A 12858-nucleotide genomic window follows, 5' to 3' on the forward strand; every position below is an offset into this window, starting at 1 on the left:
CTTGTCATTTTTATAGCATCCTGGGGCTGAACACTCTGTCATATGCACACATAGCTGGGCTTGAAAACCTGGAGTTAGCAGTAGCCTATCTCCGCACACACACGCTAAACATAGTGCCATGGTGACACACACATTAGTATGTATGATTTACCCCGTGAGTACTGTTACTCACTCACTTCACCCCTATTGCCTTAGCCGTGAGTACTGTTATTTACTCACTTCACCCCTATTGCCTTAGCCGTGAGTACTGTTAGTCACTCACTTCACCCCTATTGCCTTAGCCATGAGTACTGTCACTCACTCACTTCACCCCTATTGCCTTAGCCGTGAGTACTGTTACTCACTCACTTCACCATTATTGCCTTAGCCGTGAGTACTGTCAGTCACTCACTTCACCCCTATTGCCTTAGCCGTGAGTACTGTCACTCACTCACTTCACCCCTATTGCCTTAGCCGTGAGTACTGTTACTCACTCACTTCACCATTATTGCCTTAGCCGTGAGTACTGTTAGTCACTCACTTCACCATTATTGCCTTAGCCGTGAGTACTGTTAGTCACTCACTTCACCCCTATTGCCTTAGCCGTGAGTGCTGTCACTCACTCACTTCACCCCTATTGCCTTTAGCCAGTTGTGTGTGAATGGTGTAGGAATGAATTGGCTGGCGCTTCAATATGATGGTTTTGTAACGGGGTGTAAAGTAAAGAGAAATAGAAAGCTTTCTCAGGCAGACAGGCAGCCTAATGGACTCTCAGACACTGTCGTGACTTGAAAACTTGGCTGCAGGTGAGCAGTGGAACTCACGGTTGACTGGTTACTCATTCCAGATGTTGCTTTGTAAAAATGGCCCACTTCTGTTGTTCGCCTCCACAGCTTCCAGTGAACTGAATTGAGGTCAGTTGAAGGCATGGTTGACTCCCAGGACAAACCATGGTGTCCCTGATCCTAGGTCAGGTCATAACAAGGAGAGGAGTGGTGTTATATCCTTGGTCCATAGGTCATCAGCTCAATTGTCATTTATTTTGCCACTCTCTGTGCACCCATGTCTCTCATGCTGGAAATGTTGTTTTCTTTCCTTAACTAGCACGCCTTTCATATTATGATAGAGGTAAGAGAAGTCTCTCTCATTCAGCAATTGGCTACAATCTGTTCACTGAGGACTGTTTATTGGTTGGATTTGTTTTTGCATCTCTTATGAATATGATTTATCATATCCCTCAAGCCTGAGCCTGCCACCTCCTCAAATACACTATCCATTTCTATTTCAGTTGTAACGGCGCACTGTATTTTACTTTCCTTAATGGTGTTTTATAGTGCACGGATATATGTTAAATCCACTGTCCTGCTTGGGATTCTGCAGCAGAGTCGAAGTGCATGGACCGATGCCTCAGTGGTTGGAACGCAAGAGACCGAGCATGCTATGAATGCAGCCAAAGAACGTGATGGTGAATTAATCGATATGGTGGCTAATATCAATGTGGGGTGGAAGGGAGAGGTGGGAGAATGGTGGCTAAGAACACACACAGACACAAAGTTATAGGCTTCTTAAATATAAAATCACCAAATAACCATTTTGAACAGAAGCAAACCACCACCTGCTGGTATGCTTTATAACTAAGTCAGTACAAGGATAACCATTATCAATATCTTGTAAACAACAGTATTGATTTGCCTGTTGAAGACAAAAGAATGACTCATAAAGATGATAAGTGTTAGCCTCTCCGCCCTGTCCCAGCCTACAGGGACAACTGGACCATAAAATTGCATTGTTTTCATTTTTAGCAGTGCCTGTGCAATGATTGACACTTGAGAGAATGGAAATGTAAACATGACCTTGAACATTGTGAACGCAGCTGGAGGTGCAGGGTGTAGCTGGATTTAGGCCTGAGCTGCATGCTTTAGGCCAAGCCTATACATCCTGCCCTATATTTTTCCCTCTTTCACTTGGTGTCCCTCCTCCTTCCTGTTCCACCTTTTGCTGTCATTAATCAGTGTATTCTTTGTTCCCTTCCCGTTGTGGCTGTACACATACAGTAGCAATGTGCATGCAGGCCATTATGTGTACACCCCATGGGGAAAGACAACCATTCTGTATAGATATAGAGGTTCACTACTTTCCTTGCTGTTCAACTCAACCATTAGAGGACAAATAATCAACACAATATTATTATGTGACCTGCAGGCTGTAGATATTGTGGTCCTTCAGGTCTGTGAGTGAGTTAGGTAGCAGCAGAGATGTTCTGCTTTGATAAGAGGCCCAGAAACTCACCACCCCACACAGACAGTTTACACGGGAAACAGACCATCGCTTCTGCTGACAAATGTTTTTTAGCTGATGGAAAAGGTCACCATAGGCCTATAGGTCCTGGTCAGAATCATTCACACACACAGCCATATGACCACCCCACCTACACCTCCGGACATAAACCCATAGGTTCAACATACAATAGTCTGTAGACCTACACCACATTCTGTAGACACATAAAGGTCATGCTCAGTCAGTATTGCGACCAGAACACCCCGGTCTGTCATCAACATCATAAGCCTGCCTTTGTAGTTCTCTTCCTTGATGGAATCAAGGTAAAGGTCTCTCTTTAGTACTGTCTGGAGCTATGAAGGATATGTCTATAAAACATGATCTATGGGTAGCACAGACCAGAGCTGTATAGACATGAAAGGCCCAGACTAGTCCATGTGAACTCCTAGTTCCAGATAAGGAACTGTAGTCCCATTACTTTACCTCAAACTAGAAAATCAACCCACCTCTGTTATCTTTCAAAGGGGCTATTGACGCACCTGGACTGGTAGATCCTTTTTTACACTACTGAGCCAAACCGAGCCAGAAAGAACAATGTGAAAAGAAAATATCCTAGCCAGCACGGTACGTTCTGACCCGGCCCTTTAGTGTGAATCAGGTACTAGATTCCTTGCAGACCAGGACTGTGCATCCCTGTTGAATAATTACGTGCTGCAGTAGTCAGTCAGTCAGAGTAGTCCGTCCCCTGCTACTCTACATTAAGTAGGTCAGGCCTCATCCAGTAGTCCAGAGAGGAGACAGAGGTTGGTGATTAAGTTTAACAAGCTCACCACTTCCCTAGCCCCCATAAGCCCCTTCTGTCAAAGCTTCATAGCGCCCAGCCCAGCAGCTGCTCTAAAGTTTCCCTTTTCTTTGACTTGAGGTTATGGCCCAACCATTGACCTTGCTACACTGCAGCCATTTTGTATCTTACTTCTTTAGTCACTGTAGTTTGCCGATATGCAAAGCGTTGTACTTGATGCTTGGCCTCTGTGTAATAAACAGTGAGGTTGATGTGTCTTTTTCTCTCCTCTCCTTTGTAGGACCCAGGGCCCATGCCCCCTTCCCCCATCCTGGGTCAGAAGCCATTGCAGTTGATTGAGATCAAAGCCAGGGGGCGCTTCGGCTGCGTGTGGAAGGCTCAGCTACTCAATGATTATGTGGCTGTCAAAATCTTCCCCATTCAGGTACAGTACTGTTAGCCACTAACTAACCACCTGCAGCAGAATGCAGGGTTAGGGGAGGGTGGCTTTCCCAGCTTCTTTGGGAGAGAGAAGAGAGCGTCGTCCGCCTTAAAGTTCCAGGCCCTTACTAATCCTCCTGGGCTGACCAGCCCTTTAGCTTAGAGGCCAATCACTAAACCCACAGTGGCCTCGATTGACCACTAAGCACTAACTAACATAATGACAGAACATGCATACAGTAAGGTCATAATTATTGACACCCTTTATAAAGATGATCAAGAAAGACTATAAAATAAATCATCCAAATACTGAGCTATATTGTATACTAAGATTTTGTTTTATTTTTTTACATTATACTAATACAATTGCTCAGAGAAAAATATTTAGTTTAACAAGTAAAGCAAAAAATAAATATATTTTTAATGACAGGTCAAAAGAGCTCTATTTTCATCATCCATAGCACCAGTTCCAATCCAAGTGTCAATGCCGTTTAGCAAACTCCAGGCGGTACTATGGTCAGATGACTTGAAAATAGAGTTCTTTGACCACACGCACCAGTGGTAGGTTTGGTGTCGAAAAACAGATGCATATGCAGAAAAGAACCTCATACCTACTGTAAAATATGGTGGTGGATCTTTGATGTTATGGGGCTACTTCCACTGGTCCAGGAGACATTGTTAAGGTCAACGGCATCATGAACTTTACCAAGTACCAGAACATTTTAGACCTGGTTACCTCTGCCAGGAGACTGAAACTTGGCTGCAAGTGGATCTTCCACCACGCCGATAACTCTAAGCACACATCAAAATCCACCAAAGGTTAATTGACCACAAAATCAACTTTTTGCAATGGCTAGCTCAGTCTCTGGACGTGAACCCCATTGAAACCCTGTGGTTTGAATTGAAGAAGGTCATCCATAAGTGCAGACAAAGGATATCAAGGATCTTAAGATTCTGTATGGAGGAATGGTCTAAGATCACCCCAATGTGTTCTCCAATCTCATAAAACATTTTAGAAAAAGCCTCAGTATCGTTATCCTCACAATGTGAGGGTGCTGAATAATTGAAAAACAGGGGTGCCAATCATGTTGACCCCTATCTGTTTTAGATTTTAAAAAACGATCTATTACTTTTTAAACAAAATCTCTTTCTCTTAGCAATTGTATTAGGATAAAAGGATATAATTTTCAAAAATATTCGAGCATACAATATAGCTCGATATTTGAATTATTTATTTATACTGTCTTTTTTGGAAAGAAGTGGAGGGCACTGAACCAACTTGAGTCGAGGTGTAACTAAAAAATGCAATCATGATTGAAAAGGAAATGTCGCAGCGCCCGCTCGTCTTTTTTGCTCATCTTTATCAAGGGGACCAATAATTTTGGACCTGACTGTATATTATACTGTTTTAACCAGTTAAATAAATGTTTTTTTGGCGTCTATTGACAATTTGTTTACCCCACCAAATACTTTGCAATCTAATAATGGGGGGGGAAGTCCAATACTCACTAGTTGTTATACATTTCACTTTGTAGTGAATCTGTGGCCTTGTTTGTCATCCTCAGGACAAGCAGTCATGGCACAATGAGTATGAAATCTACAACCTGAGTGGGATGAGGCATGACAACCTTCTCCACTTCCTCGGAGCAGAGAAGAGGGGCACCAACATGGACATAGAGCTGTGGCTTATCACAGCCTACCACGAGAAGGTACAGCCCCCCCTGCTGGCCAAAGGACCACAGCACAAACACAAAGCACATTCAGCTGAACTCATTCAACGTTCTCATGCTAGAATTGAACAATTATCCCAATAAACATGAAGAAAATGATGTTTCTTCCTAATTTTCAGAGAATACTTGAATGATGTTTTATCTATGTTGAATAAACATGCCCTCTAGTGGTTAGAAGTAGAACAATCAGCTGGCATTATGTCAGACTATTGTGGCATGTTGAAGGTGAGGCACATTGCTAGGTGCTGTTATATTAACTGGCTGTATGCCTCCATTTCCAGGGCTCGTTGACAGACTATCTGAAGGCCAACGTGTTGTCATGGAACGAGCTGTGTCACATAGCCCAGACCATGTCCCGGGGCCTGGCTTACCTCCATGAAGACATTCCTGGTCTGAAGGATGGACACAAGCCTGCCATCGCCCACAGGTCAGCTTCCTGCTCTTCTATCTATCCTCCATGTTCTTATCTTCCAATAAACCTATTATATTTGATTCTATCCACTCCTTCCACCACAAACAAAATATCTCTGCTTCCAGATATTATATAATATTATTGTAAGTGATGGGTAGCTTTCCTCTCCCATGCTGTCTGTTGTCTCATTGGTGTGTTTCTGTTCTTCTGTGAGCCACAGGGACATCAAGAGTAAGAATATCCTTCTGAAGTCCAACCTGACGGCCTGCATCGCTGACTTTGGCCTGGCCCAGAGGTTTGAGGCTGGGAAATCAGCTGGGGACACGCACGGACAGGTGAGTGATGGGATGTAGGTTGTGGAGAGACTGTCTGATAGGTTCCATGATGTCAAAATGACTGGATCATTCTACATCATAGAATCCACTTGTCAATAGTTGTGCTTTGTATTGCCTGATGCCAAAATAGACACCGTATTCCACAATTGACTGTAAACTGTCCAAAACAAGCATGACCATTGATTTATATTGATATCAAACAAATCAGTGTGTGTTTGTCTATCATTTCCAGGTGGGCACTCGGAGGTACATGGCCCCTGAGGTCCTGGAGGGGGCGATCAACTTCCAGCGGGACTCATTCCTGAGGATAGACATGTATGCTCTGGGACTGGTGCTGTGGGAGCTGGCCGCACGCTGCAAGGCTGCCGACGGTAAGAGCACACTCCCTTGAAGGACCATACATTAGGGGTGACCAATCCTTCTCCTGGAGAGCACGACTCTCTTCCAACCCTACTCTCAGGCGAGCTACCCTACCGCAGGATTTAGTTCTAACTTAACTCGGCACCTTGATTAGCTAAATCAGGTGTGCAAGTGTAGGGCTGGAGCAGAAGCCTGTATACCCAGGAGCTCTCCAGGAGGATTGTCCTTTAATGCCATAGTACTACCATAGTCCTGGTCAAGGGCCACCACTGTCTAAGCAGGGGCCAGTCGGTTGTTATGGATTTTGTCTGTCTGGTTCCATGGAGCAGTAGTGACCTGGCCTAGCCTGGGTAGTTGTGTCGGTGGTCAGCATGTGGAACACTCTGTGGTTATCACTGGAGGTCAACTTGGAGTTAGAGCTTGGTCAGAGCAACTCACCGGCTCGGAGGGACCTCCACTGGTCAAGAGCTGTTATAGACTGGGTGGTTCGAGCCCTGAATGCTGATTGGCTGACAGCCGAGTTATATCAGACCGTATACCATGGGTATGACAAAACATGTATTTTTACTGCTGTAATTACGTTAGTAACCAGTTTATAATAGCAATAAGGCACCTTGAGGATTTGTGGTATATGGCCAATATACCATGGCTAAGGGCTGTATCCAGGCACTCTGCATAGCATCGTGCATAAGAACAGCCCTTAGCCATGGTATATTGGCCATATACCACATCCCCTCGTGCCTTATTGCTTAATTAGACCACAGAAAGCATCAGCTCTGAATTCCTTATGAGAAACTCAGAGCACTGATTGAGTTGACCACTGATTTATGTTCTTTATTAGCTCAAAGAAACTATTGTTATATTGATTGCATTTTGTTTTGTGAATGGGTCACTGTGGTGTTGAGATGTGTGTGTAACATTGTGCTGTGTGTATGTTCAGGCCCAGTGGATGAGTACATGCTGCCGTTTGAGGAGGAGATCGGCCAGCACCCATCCCTGGAGGACATGCAGGAGGTAGTGGTCCACAAAAAGCTGAGGCCCACGCTCAGGGAGTGCTGGCAGAAACACGCGGTGAGTAGATCATATACTCCATGTATCTTAATCTATAATGTGACTGAAGGGGCAGTACAGTGACTACCACAAACTACCAAAAACCCATCATCATGGAACAGTAAGGACATAGAGTACAGAGAAGCTCTGCGGAGCAGAAAAAATAGCACAAATACTGAACAGCTTTTGACATTAACATTACAATGGGCTATTATAGCTCCATGTTAATTTCCCTGTATAAGCCTGTCTCTTCCTGCCATGGCCCAGGCCACTGCTTACCTCACCTGTTTATGTCTTGACTACGTTTAGCTAAGACGGTTTGTCTGAATCCCGACTGTCTGCAGAGCATCCTAACTCGAGCCCAACGCAGACACTTATTGATCGGAGAATGTGGCCTGATTTCTCTCCCCCCCAGTCTAGAAGATAACGGCCATTTCTGAAATGTCTGCTGAGTAGCCTCCTCACAGTTTCTGCACTATTAGTGTCTCCTATCGAATCTGTGGATCTGTAACAGTAGATTAGTTAAGCTAATAGTGTCTGGTCTCTGTCCACCATGCTGCCACACGGGCCTCATTTGCTGTGTGTCATTGTGCCCTTGTGTCGCAGAGGGTAAACGTGTGTGTGCTAATGTGTGTGCTCTGTCCCTCCCAGGGTCTGACCATGCTGTGTGAGACAATCGAGGAATGCTGGGACCACGAGGCGGAGGCGCGCCTGTCGGCGGGGTGCGTAGAGGAGCGAGTGGTGCAGATGCAGCGCCTCAACAACGTCACTGCGCCCGAGGAGATTGTCACAGTTGTCACCATGGTTACCAACGTGGACTACCCCCCTAAAGAGTCCAGCCTATGACTAGGCGTATGAGTTAACACAGGACAGGAGAACAGACCCCACAGAGACTCACCTCCCTGAGCAGAGGGTCAAAACTCGTTCCACATCCGTCGCTGTGATTGTACACAAGGTGGCGGCAAAAATCACTCAGTGGACCTAGGTTCATGGAGAACTATCCAGGTCTGAATTGGTTCCTATTGCGTTTAGCTACAAGTGTGCCTAAAGACTTCCTCACGCCTGGGTCATTTTAAAATGGGAGGGGGTGATGGGAAAACAAACTCATCTAGATCCCACACTGGACGCACCTTGACAATGGACAAAGTAATTTTAAAGTTGACCTTTTGGCTGATATTACAATTTTTTTGTAAAAGAAAGGAAAACATACTTCCTGGACTGACTTCAGTTTTTTCTCTAAGAAAAGGAGGAACAGGAGAGAAGAAGAATCCCGACACAAACACAGTTAATTTAATTTCAGTATAAAAAAGGGCAACTTGGTTTTTAAACACATTTGCTCTTTTTGTTTCTATGAATGACTATTGTAATGCCAATAAGAAACAGCTTCTGAATGTCTGTGTATCGCTGCTGTACATATATCAACAGAGAGAGAAAATAGCGTAATCAAGGTTATTTATCCGGACCTGCCTCACAGCATTTCTATAAAAATAACCATCAACCTCTTGAGTCTCTTTAACAAGGTATACCTCAGTTTCACATCATACAAATGATGTTTTCCTTCATAACACTAAAACCACTACAGGACATCGACATTCAGATGACATGTTTGGTATTGAAGCTTTTTCAAATGATGGAGTATGCCAACAAAAATGGCCATTCACAAATCAGTGTTTTTTGCCTTGTTAAGTCCTTAGTTTGTGTATTTTATATGTTGCCCCAGCTATTCAAATGTGACTGTAAGCGTTGTTGTTTTACCAACATTTTTAGACCGTTTAAACATGTTGAGAAGAAAATCCCTGAAAATATGAATACATTAGAGAAAAAATATTTAAAAAGCATTTCCCTTATTAGATTTGCAGTGTCCACAAAATATTTAAAACGCATGTTTCCCCCCCCCCCTTTTCTTCTATGTAAAAGTGTGTGACACTGGTGTCAGGTGTTCGAAACCCTCTATTGATTTTAAAATGAAATGTCTACAAACCGCTGTAACGGTATTGCTCTTTCTCCCTGCCCTGGTTGTAGTATTTTCTGTTTGTAGTCTGCTATTTCCATCATATTTCAATACGTCTCAGGAAGCACACATTACTCTATGACCCCGTCCTCTCTGCTTTTAGGCGCTGACTGATTCTCGTGCCATTATTTTGGAGACATCTTAGTCAAGGGGTACCTACATGAGGTCTTTACAGCTGGTGTGGTTTTCAGGTAGATGTCCATATAGAGGGGTTATTCAGATCATGTCAGGTGTTCTACATTACTAAAGTAGCCATCATGATCAAATCTATATGTGTTCCCCTTCAATCTTGTATTCCCCATCACTAACAGCATGTCCACCACTTTGGCTATGTGCTCCTTAGACAAGACATAAAAATATTAAAATGGCCAATTGCAGCTTTCAGATTCTAACCCGGAATATGTCATGTTAGTAGTCCTATTGTACTCAAAACATTGGTGACTCAATTATATGCTTCTCTCCATCAGACATATTTTGTTATAGCCTACCACATAACATTCAGGGATATAGTAACACTACGCTTTTACTCAGTTAACTGTATGCAATCAAAGTTGGGGCTGACAGTGGCTTCTTGCCATGACACCAACTTTCAATCTCTATGTAGCGTTTGTTTTTTAATCAATGAAATCAGCTGTTTTTTGTTTATTCTCTGACTATAAAGCCGCACATCCTCTCTGGCAATAACTGTATGCCATCTCAATAGTACAATGATATGTAAGTTATGGATTTAAAGTGGTCATTGCATCTGTAGGACTAAGCCTGTAGCTCGGAGGGTTTATTATTCTCTCACTCACTGACATCTATGCTACTCTTGCTATTCCTCTCTAACCTGAGCCACTGATTCAGGAGTGTAGATATGGGGAGCCAACAACAGAGCAATCTTCAAAAGCAGGGGAGACAGATTTGCAACTGCTGCCATTTTGGTATATACTTACTGTATTATCTGTAGCACTGATGCCAAGGAGGAAAGTCAAATCCAATCTTTATGTTTCCTTATTTTCCATTCTTAAAAAAAAAAACACTGCTGCTGTGCAAATGCTCCATCTCACTAAACAGATGCTCTCCCTCTGGCCTCAGATGGTTTCTATGTTTATTTTATGTAAAAAAAATTAAAAATAGTACATTACTTGTTTCTATGACACCATTATGTTTCTATGGAGGCACATTACATTTAGCCTACATTATACCCCCTTAAAAGCCAAACCCCTCTGACATTAGTAGATGACTGGATGGAAAATGCACAGTATGTACATATGAATGTTGTTTTAGATTGTGATTTTAGCATGATGTTGTTTTATATGGTCTCAAGGCAAAAAATGAATAAAAAATCCTTTCTATTGTTAATAATATTCACCCAAAATATTTTTGTTGTTTATTTTATATGTAATTGTATTTTACAATGGTTTTATTAATTTATGTCAAGGCCCAGACAATGCTAACTTCTCTTTCAGAAGAAGTATTGTTATTATATATCTTTATGCTAGTAAAGACTCCCTGGATTGGCTCATAATTTACCTCAGACAGACATCCTAGCTGTCACTCAACGTTCCCACAACATTGATCAGTGTTGAAGGCGAGTTGTATGGTGCAACCATAGACTTGTATAATTAACAATGTTGTGGGAATATGACCTGAGATTTGATCAGCTATGGTGTTTTTATTTTCTATGTTACGGTGACATTACTTTGTCATCACACAATAGAAATTGTGTCACTGTTAACTGAGGTTTGTGTTATCTACCGATATTCTCACCATAAGCATAAATGGCCATCTTACAATCAAAATAAACATGTCATCTTTTCCTTTGTTTTGCAAGTATTTAACAAACAGTTTCAGGGCTTGGTTGGAAGTGATTGTTAAATATTGTACAGAATAAATTGTATGCTATTTCTCCCACTAAAATAAAGTATAGTGACTGCTCTGAACAATGTGTACTGTCTGTTTTTGAGGTTCTGAGTATGAAAACAGGTGCACTTACTCCCGAGTGGCGCAGCTGTCTAAGGCACTGCATCTCAGTGCTAGAGGCGTCACTACAGACCCTGGTTCGATTCCAGGCTGTATCACAACCGACTGTCATTGGGAGTCCCATAGGGCGGCGCACAATTGGCCCAGCGTCGTCCGGGTTAGGTTTGGCCAGGATAGGCCGTCATTGAATAATAATAATGTGTTCTTAACTGGCTTACCTAGTTAAACAAAGGTTAAATTAAAAAAAATATATATATAACATTTTTTTGTTGTTGTAATATTCCTAGGCAGACAGATTGCCTCCCACAATGTTAAAACTTCTTCAGGATCGGTGGGTCCCCTGTGGGACGGTTGAGCTAACGTAGGCTAACGCATTTAGCATGAGGTTGTAAGTAACAAGACAATTTCCCAGGACATAGACATATCTGATATTGGCAGAAAGCTTAAATTCTTGTTAATCTAACTGCACTGTCCAATTTACAGTAGCTATTACAGTGAAATAATACCATGCTATTGTTTGAGGAGAGTGCAGTTTTGAACATGAAAAGGTATTAATTTACAAATTAGTCACATTTGGGCAGTCTTGATACAAAATTTAGAACAGAAATGCAATGGTTCATCGGATCAGTCTAAAACTTTGTGCATACACTGCAAAATCGAAATTGCACCTGGGCTGGAATAATACATTATGACCTTTCTCTTGCATTTCAAAATGATGGTACAAAAAAAGACTACTTTTTTTTTCTTTGTATTATCTTTTACCAGATCTAATGTGTTATATTCTCCTACATTCCTTTCACATTTCCACAAACTTCAGTGTTTCCTTTCAAATTGTACCAAGAATATGCTTGCAAATTGTACCAGTATATCCTTGCTTCAGGGCCTGAGCTACAGGCAGTTAGATTTGGGTATGTCATTTTAGGCGAAAATTTGAAAAAAGGGGCGGATCCTTAAGAGTTAACAATGTTAGTCTGGGATTTCAGAGACCACACTGTCCTGGGAGCATTGAAGAAGAGGCAGCAACATTCATCCAATGTTTACCCACCACCTGTGTAAACTCATTAATGTGCATATGGCTGTGAATGAATGTTACAACTGTGCTGCTGATTTAGGATAGATTGTGAGAATAGGATGATTCGTGCAGTCTCTCATCTACCAAGCTGGCACAATTTCTGAAGCAGTGCTTAAGTACAGTATGAATGTGGTTTGGTAGATCTCAGCACCCTAGGGAGCTGGAGAGCTCCGTCTGATCACTAGATGGCAGCAAAGCCCATTGCATCTCAGATTCCCTTTGTCACACCTTGGGCTGCATGAACATGAATTGAACATCCTGGGCCTGATACACTAAATATGTACGCACATTATAATTTACACTACCTATAGAAAATACAATAAGGCCATACATTGTGATAGAACGTTGTGGAGAAAATCTTTCAAACGAAATGCATTCAATGGATGCATTATGAACAGCTGTCTGGCAGTGATGTACTATAAGTACAAAATAATCAAAATGTATT

The 12858-nt window shown here is 42.4% G+C and overlaps 1 protein-coding gene across 1 annotated transcript in view; it reads left to right on the forward strand.

Moving 5' to 3' along the window:
• LOC110520186 (activin receptor type-2A) overlaps positions 1-11301 on the forward strand; it is a 47793-nt gene extending 36492 nt beyond the window's left edge. Inside the window, exons 5-11 of the mRNA XM_021597329.3 lie at positions 3339-3482; positions 5044-5187; positions 5490-5635; positions 5841-5955; positions 6188-6326; positions 7256-7386; positions 8017-11301. Coding sequence (XP_021453004.1) covers positions 3339-3482; positions 5044-5187; positions 5490-5635; positions 5841-5955; positions 6188-6326; positions 7256-7386; positions 8017-8211 — 1014 coding nt within the window. The 3' untranslated portion in view covers positions 8212-11301. The remainder of the gene's footprint in view (positions 1-3338; positions 3483-5043; positions 5188-5489; positions 5636-5840; positions 5956-6187; positions 6327-7255; positions 7387-8016) is intronic.
• The last annotated feature ends 1557 nt before the right edge of the window (positions 11302-12858 follow it).

This window comes from Oncorhynchus mykiss, chromosome 3 (genome assembly GCF_057628025.1).
Source record: "Oncorhynchus mykiss isolate SJ-2025 chromosome 3, ASM5762802v1, whole genome shotgun sequence".
In the NCBI taxonomy this organism is placed as follows: Eukaryota; Metazoa; Chordata; class Actinopteri; order Salmoniformes; family Salmonidae; genus Oncorhynchus; species Oncorhynchus mykiss.